The sequence below is a fragment of the Moschus berezovskii genome, chromosome 27 (genome assembly GCF_049115385.1).
Source record: "Moschus berezovskii isolate FMDL1 chromosome 27, NW_MosBer_1.0, whole genome shotgun sequence".
NCBI lineage: Eukaryota > Metazoa > Chordata > Mammalia > Artiodactyla > Moschidae > Moschus > Moschus berezovskii.
Window position 1 is genome coordinate 38,885,829 of NC_142486.1, and position 15,067 is coordinate 38,900,895.

Genomic DNA, 15,067 nt, shown 5'->3' on the forward strand with positions numbered 1-15,067 from the left:
GTTACAGGAATGTACAGGAGGCCACCTGCAGCCTTCCCCCTGCCTCCCCCAGTGCTAACATCTTGCCTACCTAATGTACCCCATGGAAACCAGGTGAGTGTTGTTGGTGCAGGCCACAAGACTTATTCAGAGTTTACAGTTTTGCATGGGTTCACTTATGTATGTGTGTGTACAGTTGTCTGTACCATTTTGGCAACAGCGATTTTGGGAACTGTATTATATTGTCAGATCACTATATTTTTCAGATATTTTTTCCAACCACTTTGGTAGGTGTAGAGTAGAACCTCACCGCAGTTCTGTTTATATATTTTTGTCCACACCTTGGGGCATGTGGCATCTTAGCTCCCTGACCAGGGATCGAACCCTTGCCCCTTCCAGGGGAAGCATGGATTCTTAATCACTGGACCATCAAGGAAGTCCCTAGTTTTGCTTATTTTATATTGTCATACAAATCATACAGTATATATACTCTTTTTGTCTGGCTTCTCAATATCATTCTCTTGAGATTCATGTTTGATTTTGTGTATATTAGCAGTTTGTTCTTTTTTATTTCTAAGAATACTGCATTGTATGAATATACCACAATTTGTTTAGACAGTCATTTAACAATGGACACTTAGGGTGTTTCCAACTTATGACCATTGTGAATATATTCTAGTAGAAACTGTCCCCCAAATAGATTGTGCCAGCCTATGGATTCTGTCACCAGTGTGACAGTGAAGGGGTATCATAAGCCTGTGCCATGGGCCCTCTTTTGTGGTGGTTTCTTTGGGAGAGGACTAGGCATTCTTGGTTCCTAGTGGCCTCCCCCACCCTATTTTAAGGTCTTCGTTAGGGATTAAATCTTATGGGAAATGGATGTCTGCTCTGATCTCAAAGATCGTGACATTGTACCATGTCCTCTTTGTGAAGATCCTCAGAAGAAATTCCTGTCGAGTCTCAGCAGCAGAAATAATTTCACTTCTCCGGAACAGTTGGTTTGTTCTTATTTTAAGGATACTGAATTGGCAAGTGATCAAGTTACACACACGTGAGGGTTTACGTATGCACTGCCGTTTGCTTTTGTATCAGCCTTAGCCTGGCTCCATTTCGTGTGCCTGTCTTTGTGTGGCTTTCATCTCCTGTTACTTCCCATTCTTGTTTTCTTGGTGTACTTTATGGATATTTGGGAGCCATTTGTATGCTTTTCTGGCACAGGGCTGGTTATGATAAACGCTGTTTGTGCCCTGATTTGGGGGTGTCTGGCAGCAGAACATTTGTCCCCCTAGTTCTGTGAGATGTTGAAGGGCTATCTAGCAGAAAGACGAGGGGACTCCCTGTGACCTTGGCCTCCTTAGCGGTTGGTTAACTGGCCTCAGACCAGTACATAAAGCCCATGCAAATCCTCCAGCCACCTCTTGGGGCTGGCCGGCCAAGTTGTCCTTAGCCTCAGATTTTGTCTCTGGCTCTCCCCTGCCTGCCCCTGCCCCTGCCCGTGCCCCTGCCCCTCCTGGATGCATTCCACAATCCCTTCTTCGTCCAGCCACCTCTCTGTGCTCTCCTGTGGGCTGCAGAGAGCCCTTGTCTTTCCCCCTCTGTCTGGAGTTCTGCATGCTCTCCCTTGCCCTGCAAGTCCTGGGCTGGGGCGTGGGGTCAGTGCCATCCCCTGCCTTGGTCCCCTCTCTCCTCTTGCCTTGCTGAGTTGCAGGTTTTGGTGTTGATTGACGCGAGCGCATGCTGGCTGAGAGGAGGGGGGTCGGACTGGGGGCTGAGGGGCAGGATGGGCCTGAATCCGGCAGCCGTAGGAAGGAATGAGCTCCCTGAACCGGCTGTCCCCCCCACCACACCCCTGGTGTTGAAAAGGAGCTAGGAGTGACAGCTGCAGGGTTTCCTGAATTAGGGGGCCTAGGTCACAGATTCCCGTGGGTGCGGCCTGTCTCCATGGCAGCCTTAGGATCAAGTTCAAGAGGAAACCGCACAGCGATTGGAGAAGCCTGCGTGCGAGTGCTGCACACATTCCAGAGATTAGTCGTCCCTCTCACGTCGCCTCTCGCCTATCTGAGGCAGATAGAGAGGATGCTCTGAAAACGGGGAAAGAGATTGGACGACAGCCTGTTCGCTTGTGGGGAGAAGGAATTGTCTGGGGTGGACGGGCACTGAGGATTAGTGGGGTCTGCTTGTTTGAGATCGGGGGAGGAGTGGTCTCCATTCTCTGGGGGACCTCATGGTGCGTGTCCCTGGCTTCCTGAGAGAAGGTGGGCTGGCAGTGGGGAGAAGGTCTGGAGCACTGTGGCTAGCTGTGGGCCTCACTTTGCATGCAGAACAGCAGTCAGTACTCTGTGGTCGTACTCTCTGTCACTGGAGGTATTCAAGCAGAGATCTCTGTGAGGGTTATTGTAGGGAGGATGGTGGGAATTTGGGTCCTTCCAAGAAGGACAGTCTCTAACTCCTGAGGTAAATGGGAAGGTCCTCTTGATGAGGGCTACTCTAGAAGAAATTAAATCTGTTGACACCTTGATCTTGAACTTCCAGCCCCCAGAACAGTGAGAAAATAAGCTGTCGTTTAAGCCCCCAGTCTGTGGTATTTTGTTACGGCAATCCTAGCAAAGTAACGTGCTGTCCTTTTGTGACTTGTTTCACTTTGCATAGCATTTTCAGGGCTTAGCCCCATGTTGTAGTACACCTTAGTATTTCTTTTAAATGACTGAATAATATCCCATCATATGGATGGACCACATTCAGTTTATTCCTTCATCTGCTGATGGATACTTGGGCTTTTTTCACCTTTTGGCTGTGGTGAGTCATTGACTGGGTGTACAAGGACCTGTTTGAGCACAAACAGGTCATCTGTAAATGAGACGCAGTCAACCCTTTAAGCAGAGCTGGGCTCACCCTCCCTGTCTTCCTGGCTTGGCTTCCTGTGGTTTCTCTGACCCTCTCTCTGTTCCCCACATCCCTGCCCTGCCCTCCACCCCCTTCCCTGACGTGCTAACTCCTCTCTTCCCCCCATGGATGCTGTTCACTTGGTTGATGGGAGAAGCCCCGCAGTTTGTGAGGCGGGCAGATCCGGGCTCAAGCCCAGCAGCTCTATTCCTAGTTGGTGACCCTGAACAAGTCCCTCAGCCCAGAGCCTCAGGCTCCTCTGTGAGGTGGTGACGTTCGCCTCCCATCCCTTGATGCCCCCGGTGGAGCAGGCGCCTCCTTGGTTCAGATGTCCTTTTCTCTCCTGTGACTGAATGAGGCCCTCTCCCTCTCAAGGAGGGTCCCCCCTCAGCTCCCCAGCCATGAACACGGGTTGGAAGACTTAAGGTTGGTGTGTCAGTTGGGGTCTCCTGAGAAACAGCCAATGGGATCTGTGTTTACAGAGGGGGCCAGAAAGTCAGAAATCCAAGGAGGAGGCAGCAGGTGGAGGTCAGGTGCGTGGACATCGCAGTCTGAAGGCAAAACTCCCTCCCCATCATGGGACCTCAGTCTTGCCGCTTAAAGCCATCAACGGATTGGGTTAGACCCACCCACATTAGAGAGGGTGATCTGCTTGACTTAGGCTGCAGATTTAAATATTTTTAAATTATTTATTTATTTTTGGCTGTGTTGGGTGTTCATTGCTGTGTGTGGGCTTTCTCTACTTGCAGTGAGTGGGGGAAACTCTCTAGTTGCAGTGAGTGGGCTTCTCATTGAGGTGGCTTCTCTAGTTGCGGAACACAGGCTCTAGAGCATGCGGGCTCAGTAGTTGTGGGGCATGGGCTTAATTGCCCCTCGGCATGTGGAATGTTTACCAGACTGGGGATTGAACCCATGTCCCCTGCCTTGACAGGCAGATTCTTAACCATTGGACCACCAGGGAAGTGGGAAGTCGAAGACTGAAGATTTAAATGTTAAGCACATCTGAAAAACACTTGCACAGCAATATCTGCACTGTTGTTTGACCAGCAACTGGGTGTCATGGCCTAGTCAGGTTGACACACAAAATAACCCGTTTCTACTGATACCTCATCAGTTTTCTTCAAACTTATCTACAGATTCATCATAATTCAGTTAAACTCCAAGAAGACTTTTAAAAAACAATTGATAGTCTGATCCCCAAATTCATGTAGAATAGTTAAAATGATTTTAAAAAAGAATGTCAAAGTTGGAGGATTCATACTATCTATTTTCAAGATTTATTAGGAAGCCAGGATGATCGAGACAGTGAGGTATTAGTGAAGGGACAGACACATAGCTCAATGGAACAGGATATAGTCCAGAAATCGATTCTCACGTATATGGTCAATTATTAAAATAAAAAACCTTTTTTTTTTGTCCAAGTTGTTTGGCATGTGAGAACCTAGTTCCCTTACTAGATGGAACTTGTGCTCCTTGAAATGGAAGTGTGGGAAAAAAAAGAAAGTGTGGAGTTCTAACTACTGGACCACCAAGGTGTCCACATATATAGTCAGTTGATTTTTTTAAAAAAAGATGCAAAGGCAATTCAGGGTCGATAAGACAGTAAAGAATCTGCCTGCAGTGTGGGAGACCTGAATTTGATCCCTGGGTTGGGAAGATCCCCTGGAGAAGTGAATGCCAACCCACTCCAGTATTCTTGCCTGGAGAATCCCATGGACAGAGGAGCTTGGCGGGCTACAGTCCATGAGGTTGCAAAGAGTTGGACACGACTAAGCAACTAACCCTTTCACACTTCAGGAAAGTCCTTTTAACAAACAGTGCTGGAACAACTGGATATCCATTTGTTAAAATCTAAATTTTGGTCCAGTCTTGCAACATATTAAAAAAAAGCAGAAAATGGATTATAGATCTAAATGTAAAACCTGTAAAACCTTACTGTCGTTCTGGGGAAAACAGGAAAAAATCTTTATGACCTTGGGTTAGGCAAAGAGTTCTGAAGTATGACACCAAAAGTGTAATTCATAAAATAATACATTGATCAATTGCACTTTATAAAAATTAAGCATTTTTGCTCTTTGAAATACACATATAAATGAAAAGATAAGCCACAGACTGGATAGGGAATATTTATGAATGATGTATCTGATAAAGGATTGTTTCCAGAAGACATAAAAAATGGGGAAATATTTGAATAGGCACTTCATCAAAGATGCACCAAAGAAGTGGATGACATACATTCACGGGAACATGCTTAATATCATTAGTTGTTAGGAAGGTGCAAATTAAAACTACAATGTGATATCGTTACACACCTGTAAGAATCACTAAAATTTGAAAAACAGACCATACCAAACAGTTATAAAGCAGTATGATCATCTTAGAAAAAAGTTAAGGTGAAGAGGAGTGAACTAAGAGTTTGAGATGAACATATACACACTACTATATATAAAATAGATAACCACCAAGGACCTACTGTATAGCACAGGGAACTGTGCTCAATATCTTGTAATAACATATAATGGAAAAGAATTAAAAAAAATTTTTTGCCACACTGTGCGGCATGTGGGATCTTAGTTTCCTGACCAGGGATCAAATCCATGACCCCTGAAGTAGAAGCCTGGAGTCTTAACCACTGGACTGCCAACAAAACCCAACTCCTAGGTATTTACCCAAGAGGAATGAAAGTGTATGTCGCAATGAATTGTATATAGATGTTTATAGCAGCTTTAGAAACCGAAAGTCTCTCAACAGGTGATGGATGACAAATTGGGGTCTATCCAGGCCATGAAATAAAACTCAGAATCAAAAGGAGCCAACTATTCATATGTGCTACAACATTAAAATGTCTCAGTATAATTATACTATGTGAAAGAAGCCAGATAAAAAAGAACGCAGATGGGTCGATTCCATTTATATCAAAATCTAGGAAATGCAAACTAATGTATAGTGGCAGGAAGCAGATCAAATGGTTGCCTGGGAAGGGGTAGGCATGCATGCATGCTAAGTCGCTTCAGTCATGTCTGACTCTTTGCAACCCAGTGGACTGTAGCCCGCTAGGATCCTCTGTCCTGTAAGATTCTTCAGGCAAGAGTACTGGAGTGGGTTGCCGTACCCTCCTCCAGGGGATCTTCCCAACCCAGGGATTGAACCGGTGTCTCTTACATCTCCTGCACTGGCAGGCGTGTTCTTTACCACTAGCGTCACCTGGGAAGCCCTGGGAAGGGGTAGGAGGGGGTAAGAGGGAGGGACTGTAACGAACATGAGGAAAATCAGAGAGTGGGGAATCCGTTTGTCATTTTGATTATGGTTGTGTACATGTGTGAAGATATATCGAACTGTACACTTTGAATACATTGTTTGCTGTGTGGCCATTGTGTCTCATAAAACCGTTTTAAATGGGAAGTGCGTGAAAGATGCCAACCAGACTTTTGTTCTGTCCCCCACGGCCAACGGTCACCCCCACAGGAACGCCATCCCCAGCAAGACCAGCCGACGCCACCCCTTCTAGAGCTGGCTTTCAGGGGGCCGTCATGTGCCCCCAGGAAGAGTACATCAAGTAGCGTGTTGCAGAAGCACTGCTGGACAGGGACCAGTCCGTCCAGGCTCTGCCCGACCACACAGCGTCCAATGTACCTTTTCCTTCCCGTCAGCATTCTGTCTCTTCCAGGGGTGAGGGAAGCCTAGGCTCCTCGCCATCGACCTCAAAGGTCAGATGTCGCGGCCTTTCCTCAACTGACCATCAAGGCTCTACCCTCCTGACCTTCGGAGAGGGGCTCAAATGTGTGTTAGTGGCTGTCGTCTAATAGGCCCTTGGTCCACAAAGCCGAGGTGTGTGAAAGTCACTGCTCGCACGGACTTCAGCTCACATGACTGCAGGTGCTGAGAAGACTCGATCGCTGACTCCCAGACCTGACCCAAAATGACGCCCCACTTTTTCTTTGCTATACACTCCCCCACCCCTGCCCACCCTGCGACCCCTGTCACATGGCCCTGGGGCTGTCGCAGGAGAGGAGTCAGCCGGGCCCTGCCTTCCTTGTGGCAGCTGGTGCCGCAGGAGCCTCCAGGGTCCACGCCGCTGGCCCATCACGTCCGCCCAGTTGCCCTGGTGACTGTGTGACCCTGCCGCCCGCCCCCGCCGCCGCCCGCCCTATAAATAGAGGCCCGGAGCAGCTGGGCTCTCTTGGCAGTCACCATGAGGGCTCTGGTCCTGCTCTGCTGCTTCGTGGCCTCGCTCCTGCTCCCAGGACAAGCAGGTACGACCCCCAGCCGGTTGGCTGGGTCAGCCTGTGACCCCATGCGTCCCCGAGGTTTTCTGTTTACTATGGGGTGGGGGGCTCGGGCGGTGGACAGAGGATGAGGCCTCTGTGGCTCCTGGAGCTTATGGCAGCCCTTTGCCTCCCGGCTGGTCTCACTGAGAAGGCACTGGGTGCGGAGACCTGAGAGCAGTCAGGGGGCTCGTGGGGAGGAGGCCAGAGGGAGCGGAAGCCATGACCTGAGAGGTGCAGGCAGGTGCAAGGCCTGAGCCGGGGGCCAGGGAGAAGGGCCAGCCGGTAGTTGGTAGGGGAAGAAGACCCAAGAGTCAAGACTGGAGCCTCCTAGGTGGACAGAGGACCCTGCTCTTGGAGGTGGAGGGAACCCCTGGAGGTCACTGAGTTGACCCTCCCACCTGGTGGAGATGGAAGGGTACCTGGCTTTGCATGAGTGAGGGCGGGTGGCGGCGGGGCACGGCTTGGGAACAATGGGACAGAGGGGGGCTCAGTTTGGGGCGGGATTGGAGGGAAGAGCTAGAAACCAAATTGGGCACAGTTCAGAGGAGGGCCGGGACTCAGTCTGGAATGCAGCTGGGTTAGGCCAGGGGCTTCACTGGAAGGGGGCTGGGGCCCGCGTGCCATGGTTTTCCTGTGATATCTCAGCACTTTGTGTGGTGGAGGTGGTGGCTCCGGTTACAGCATGGGGGCTATTTATAGGTGTGGAGGGGGCACCAGAGCATTTTGCCACCTCTGTTCCCAAGACTCCTGGGGCTGAGTGCCCCTCCAAGATGCTTCAGGGGTGCCCTGGGGACCCCCCAGGAGTCCAGGAGTCCCGCTTTGCCTTTTCATGATAACTGTAGGCTTCATCTATGCTGGGGGCCGTGGGGCCTTGGGGGTTCTCTTTCTTGAGGTCTTAGACCCAGACAGGGGAGCCTGTTGCAGGCAGGAGCAGAAGCCAGTCCCTCGGGGGCTGGAGACCGAGGCAGGGGGCTCCAGCCTCATGTGTGCCGCTGGGCCCTGCCCTTGTCTGCCCTTGAGTTTAATTTGGGCTCCATGGGGCTGCAGTGGCCGGGGTGGCGAGGATTCCAAGCGGCTGTCAGGCGGCTAAGTATGGAAACAGCCGTGTAATCGGAGCCCGAGCCCAGGAGCCACTGCCGCCCTCTCCCCTGCGCTGACCAACCCCAGCTGCCAGCTCCACGGCTTCCACGCTGCCGACTCAGGAACTTTTAGCCTTTTAGGGACATCCTTTATCTTACCTCTGACCAAGGGAACTGGACATCTGGAATGTCCCACAGGTCCTGTTGGGGGACCTTGCCATTGGGAAAGGAGACAGGCAGGTGCTCTCTGCAAAGATCCTTTCTTTGCAGTCCTTTCCTTCCTGGACTCTGCGGTGTCCCCGCCACCGGCCCCGGCCTGGCCACTCATGTGTGGGCTCCCCGCCCTCCTCCCCACTGCTCACAGTTTGTGCTGTGCGTTCTTCACAGTGGTGGGCTTCCTAACCCCTAGTTGCAGATTATAAACCCCAGAAAGCTTCCTCCTGTGATCCGCTATAGGGGATTCCATGAGTGGCTTTCCCCACCCCATAGTGACAATCCTTTCTACCGGTTGACTTGCCTGTAGAATATGCTACCAGTAAATGCCACCATGCCCACAGATGCAGCTTTGCTCCTGAACTTCCCACCCCTGTGCCGAATCCTCATGTCCAGCCCCGTGTCGCTCACCCCTCCCTGGTGGTAGGCACAGCCTTCCTTCTAATCCCACTTCCTGCTTCCTGGGGGGACCCTGCAGAGCCACCCTTCCTTCTTGTTTGCGCTTCTTGCTCCCATGGTCCTCTGCACGAGGGTGATGGGCTCCTCAGCCTCCCCAACCCCCAATCTGCCCCAGTCCTTTGTAACTGCCAGCGTCTTCCTCTTTGTCTTGGGGACCTGGCCTGGGGTCAAGCGTGCTCGAGGACAGAGGAAAACAGCCCCGAGAGAGTTTACTCAGTCTGCTTATGGTCCAGGTGAGGGAGCAAAAGCCAGAGGAAAGAACCGTGGTCAAGGTCAGACAGCGAGTCAGCAGCAGGCATGCCGGGCCAGGGCCGGTCTCAGCCCACCCGGGAGTTCCTGGCCTTCTTTGGCCCCTCTCTCTGCAGTCTTCCTTGGACACCCCAGTTCCTCTGCCTGTGGATGTGGGGCCATGCATGGCTGCCTTGGGATAAAGGGCAAGACCAATGCCTTCGTTCTTTGACTCCCCAGAGAGCATGTGGGAATGAGGGTGCCGGGAAAACATTTCTTTGGGCTTAAACTGCTGGTTTGTTAGGCTGAATTCAGGACAGCCTTGCTTCCTGTTACCTACTTGAGGCAGAGATTGAGGGATGACAGGGGGGTCTGAGTCTGCTCCTCTGCTTCCTCCAGCCCAGCCCTGGTTTGCAAACTCACCCCATCTGCTCTGGCCCCACCTTGCCATCCCAATGGCGAGAGGTTGGTGCGTGCTGGGGCTTCCAAGGCCCTCCAAGAGCAATGGGGGTCTCTCAGGAACCCCTCCATGACATTTCCTCTCCCACCCAGAAGGAAGTGGTCTTCACAGCCCCTCAGCAGGGTAGCCCAGGTGCCATGATCCAACCGTGGAGAGGGCTCAGAGAGAAGGTCATGAGCTGGGGTTTCCTGGGGAGGGAGTAGACCCCAGAAGCCTTTCCAGCGTGTCCCCCCTCCACCACAAGCTGTGTCCCCAGCGAGGTCCCCAGCTCCTGGCTCGGTGCTGCCAGATGAGCCGTGGGGAGCAGGTGGTCCACCACTTACCACATCGGGTGCATGAGGCGCTAGTCTGGATCTGCTCAGTGGATGCAGCCCCCCAATGTGGGCACCGAGCCTGGTGGCCTGTGGAACCGCTGTTTGGGAAATGTGGGCTTTGCCTCCCACGTGGATGAAGCTCACACAGCTAGCTCAAGAGCCAGAGCTGGGATCCTGGACCAGAGTGGGGTCTGGCGAGGCTGGCTGCATCCACCTGGCCTTTCGGCTCTCGCTTAGGTGTGGTGGCCAGGAAGGAGCCTGATCCCTGTGGACTCAGGAGAAAGATGACCATTCCTCCATTGATCTGGCCTGAGGGATCAGGACAGGGCATAGGTACTATGCCTTCTGGCCTGGAAGGATGGGTGTGGCTGGAAAGGGGGTGTGTGGATGGGTTCTGCCACTATGGGGTGCGCCCCTCTACTGCAAATCCAATCTAAAGCCAGACTCACCATCCCTTCCGTTTAAATACTGCTCGAGGATACAAAGAGCTTTCACTCAGACACCTTCCTGAATTCATCCCGGATCCAGTGTGTACCTGCTGGTTCGCAGGTGTGGTGCCGAGGGAACGCGAATAGGCATTCTGTCCTTGGCACGCTTATAGTCCGGGGCTGGGGGAGATAGGGCGTCCCCCTTGTGGCTGTGCACACACAAAGAAGACACATGCGTGTCCTCAGGGAAGCCCAGATAAATGCGGTGGGCTGGACGGAAGTGGATCTGAGTGGATCAGGAAACGTCTTCCAGGAGAGGGAGTGTCTGAGATGGGCCTTGAGAGGCGTAGCGTTCAGAAGAGAATGCCGAGGAAAAGCAGGGATGAGCACATTCATGCATCAGGGAAGGTGGGGCTCAGGCGAGACCCAGGAGGGTCACGGGGAGGAAGGATGAGGTGGGAGTTGTGGGGAGTCTGGGAGGCTGGGTTGGGGCCAGAGTGTGAGGGGTGCTGGGCTGAGGAGGGGCTTTGCTCTGTGGGTGGCAGGTAACCACGGGGGTGGGGGGGTGGTTTGGAAAAGTGCGTCTGGCAGTTGTTTCTAGGGAGGAGTGGACTGAGTTGGGATGATGTGTACTCTGGCAAGGAAGAGGGATGGACCGGAGGGCAGGCCCCACAAATGCTGGGGAATAATCTCCTGGACTCCTTGGCCTGGCGAGCTGAGCGGGAAGGAGCCCTGGAAGGTTTCGTGTAGGCCACAGCAGGCAGCACCTTGCCAGAAAAATAAGAAAAGACCAGGATCATAAAAGAACCGATTTTAAAAGGTCATCTGAAATCATCATGAATTCTAGGTCCTGGGGGAACGCCTGGACACAGATGGTTAGTTTAGGAGGAAGATCGGGTCTGGGGATCCAGAAATGAGGCTCGTTTTGGTAAAGATGAGGGCAAGGCTGTGAGATCCCCGAGGACGCTGCTGCAGAGAGAGAAAGAAGAGAGTCCAGGACCAGTCCCCGGGGAGTAGGAAGAGGAAGAAGATAAATGGATTTCAGGAAGATGGGACGAGATCCAGGCAGAGGCGTGACCTGGCAGCGGAGGACAGTGCTTCCTGCAGAGGCTCTGAGTCCCGCGGAGAGGCCGGGGAAGGTAAGGCATTGGCTTGGACACCAGGAGACTGCGGAGTGGTCACTCAGTGAGGACGCGGAGGCATGTTCACCGGGAGAGACTTTCAACATTAAGTCTACGAGAGCTAGAGACAGTGAGAGGAGGTGGGACAGCTGAGTCTGCAGAGGAGGCCCTGTGTTCCTGCACCGACAGGGAGGATGCAGAGGAGCAGGACGGGCTGATGATCGTGGGGCATGGGGTGGGCGTCAGAGTTTGAGAGCAAGGTGGACAGGTCCGAGGGGGTTTGAGGTGGGACCTCAGAGGGACCCCCCGCACACTTGAGGTTCACTCAGCAGTGCCTGTGCCCACCAGGGAGCTCAGCGAGGAAGTGAGGATCCTGGTCTACAACAGGGGATTGCTACAGAGCGGGGTGAAGGCCATGGAGGAGAAGAACCAGCCAGAACTGACCAAGAACCCCTTGAAGTAGAAAAGGAGGCTGGTTGTCCTGAGATGCATGGGATCGAACAGCAGGGCCCAGACCAGAACCTGGTCTCCAGTCCAGCTGAGATGAGGCCAGGAGGTGGCCAGTGAATCAGCATTTTCATCACAGCAAACTGTCTCTCGCTGTTGGTGAACCAGCCCCCTCGAGGCTTCAGATGCTGCAGAGAAGGGGGCAAAACCCAACCCCAAGCTCTGTCCCAAGGTGTTCATTCTGCAGACACGCACTGACCTGCTCCCAGGAAGCGCTGTGTTCGACTCTGCAGGGACCGTTACTTTGATGGAAGCTGGCACAGGGCACCGTGCAGGGCACGGGGCCCAGAGGCAACCAGGCTCAGGTTTCCTCTGGGTGTTTTCCAGGTGGCTGCAAGGGCTCCCTCCGCAGCTCCCTGGCCCATCGGCAAACTAATTTCGGGCTGAGGGAATTCAGGATCTGCTCTGGGTGGCCAGGGCCCTCAGAGACCCCACCACCTTCCTCACCTGCCTTCTCAGGGGCCTTCTGGACTCAGACACATGGCTTCAGATGCCTGCCTCTGCCCTGTCCTTTTCCTTCTCTCCTTGGAGGGTCCCTTCTTTCCCCAGACACTGGCCCTGCTTTGTCCCCACGAGACATGCCCTGAAACTCATTCCAGCAAGGTCTAATGGCTCAACACAACTGTCACTTTCCCAAGTCACTTTTTGTTTGAAAGGAGTCAGAAGATTTTAGCTCAAGGAATGCATCTCTAACATGGAATTTCTCATTGCTTTGGTGGGCAAGGTCTTACCCTAAGTCCCTAGTCACGGTGTTGAGGCAGTAGATAGTCCTCAATCCTGAACTGTAGAGCAGGGCTTCCTCTACCTGACCCTGAAGGAGGGAGAAAGGGAGTGGATTGGAGCCATGGTGGCCACAGCTGTAGGACTTGCTGTGTGGTTAAAAACCCACCTGCTGCTCACCCCCAGCCTTGTTGTCGTCAGTAGGAGGTAAAGTGGGTGGCGTAATTCAGCAATGGGATCGGTCAGTTTTCATCTGCGCTGAGTTTCTGGAGACATCCATTTCCTGGTCTGTGTCACCTGGTATGTATCTTTCTCAGGGCTCAGGGACATCCCATCCCATTTGGTTTCAGCCCTGAAGATGGATTTGTTCAGAGTCAAGGTCCCAGGCACCCCTCTGGCGTGGGCAGATGCCTGCCCCTGTCACTTCCATGTCCCCTCAAAGACCTCCAGGTCAGCCTTTCCTGAGCTGCCCATCATCAGGGTGAGGGGCTGGGGTGGTGGAGTCTGCTCTTAAAATGCCTGAACTGTTAGGTCCGCCATTCACACCCCTGGCAGAACCTACAGCATCTGCCTCTTCTGCCCTCCAACTCTTCCCTGGCTGGTGTGGAGGGAAGACTGGTGTCACTGTTGTTGTTTAGTCAATGAATCAAGTCCGACTCTTTGCAACCCCAGGGACTGTAGCCCACCAGTCTCCTCTGTCCGGTTCCTCTGTCCATGGGATCTCCCAGGCAAGCGTACTGGAGTGAGTTGCCATTTCCTCCTCTAGGAGATCTTTCAGACTCAGGGATTGAAACCGTGTCTCCTGGGTCTCCTGCACTGGCCGGCAGATTCTTTACTGCTGAGCTGCCTGGGAGGCCCAGGCTGGTGGTGGGTGTGCCCAGTTCTGAAGCCCATGAGACTGTGGGGCTGGCGGGCAGCTCCTGCCTGGTGCCATCTCAGGAGCCTGTCCTTCCTGGGACCATGTCATCGGGACCATAGGAAGGCACAGTCGCTGTTGCTCTGTCCAGTTCCCAAGCCGGGACCCAGAAGGATTTCAGGTGGGACATTGGCCCAGTGGGGCAGGCTCCCCATGTTCATGGCAAGGCTGTTAAATGATGAGAAGAGGCTTTTCTCCTCTGGCCCTTGGGGTCCTTGTCTTCCACAACCTTGAGGGCCCTTGACCTCTAGTCCTCGGTCAGCTCAGAGTGCTCAAGGGCACAGGACGAGTCCAGACTGTGTGGCCAACCCTGGGGAGGAGGGTTCAGCACAGCCCGCTGAAGAAACAGGCAATGCGGCCCTGGGTCGGGAATCAGGATGGACGCGTGATGCGGGGTGATGGGCAGTATGTGATCAGCAAGAGGCATGAGGATGCAACGTGGACTCAGACATGACAGGAAGGGTGGGGCTGGGTAATCGCACAGGGTGGGGGCTCGAGGAGCGAGGCAGGAATGATTAGGCAGGCAGGGGTCCCTCTCGGAAAGGCCCAGCTCTCTAGCCCAGAGGCCAGGCCATGCCCATTGTGATGTCTGGGCTGGCCACGCTGTGCTGGCAGGAAGGGGTTATGCCCCTGCCCTGAGGCGTTGCCTTCTATTTGGGGATGACACGCACTGAAAAAAAGATGTAACTAACACTCCGGGCAGCTCTGTTTGGAGTTCAGAGGAGGGCTGGAGGGCTGGCCTCACAGAAGGGCAGGGTTTCAGCTGCACTGGGAAGAAGGGGTTGATCTCTGGGCTGTCAGCTCCAAGAGGATGGGGCTGTGCATTTGTTTAACCTGGTCGCCACTCCATCGCCGACGTGTAGCACAGCGCTTGGCTCACTGGAGGTGCTTAGCAATGTCTGATGGATGAGAAGATGACTGGTGTAGGCAGAGATGGGGCAGGGCGGGGGAGCATCTGGAGCTGGGGATCAGAGCCGGGAGCAGGAAAGCTTGGACCGTGGTGCTGGCAGAAACGGGATGAGAACAGCTCTGGCTCGAACGTGGCACTCCCATTCAGGGAGACCAGACCACCCTGATGGGCTGGAGCCCACTGAAAAGGGCCTTGAATGCTGAGCCAAGCCACTGTCTCCCTAAGCCCTCAGCATGCTCTAGCTCCTCCCCTTCCAGTGAGCTCCTCCCCTTCCCTTCCCTCTCAGATATTTTTGGATCCTTCTAGAGCAGGGACTGCATTCTGAGCTCAAACAGGTGCAGGCAAAGTCTGGCCTGGAGTTTGGGGCGCAGGAAGAGGGTTGCACCGGGAGCCCCGCCCAGAACCAGGCCAGGGGGGAGCCCTGGGGTGTGGGAGTTCCCGCCCGCCCTCACTCCCCTCTGCAGGCCTCTGCCAAACCTGCGGGCCCTGGTTCTCCTCCAAGTGGCCATTCAGTTAAGACCTTGGCCACCACAGTTGCCTCCCATAGAGTTTTCCCTAGATGGCAATAGGTTAACACAAAGC

General features: G+C 53.3%; 1 protein-coding gene across 1 annotated transcript in view; it reads left to right on the forward strand.

Annotated features, from left to right (window-relative positions):
- The first annotated feature begins 7,044 nt into the window (after window positions 1-7,044).
- SRL (sarcalumenin) overlaps window positions 7,045-15,067 on the forward strand; it is a 36,974-nt gene continuing 28,951 nt past the window's right edge. Inside the window, exon 1 of the mRNA XM_055409362.2 lies at window positions 7,045-7,115. Coding sequence (XP_055265337.2) covers window positions 7,055-7,115 — 61 coding nt within the window. The 5' untranslated portion in view covers window positions 7,045-7,054. The remainder of the gene's footprint in view (window positions 7,116-15,067) is intronic.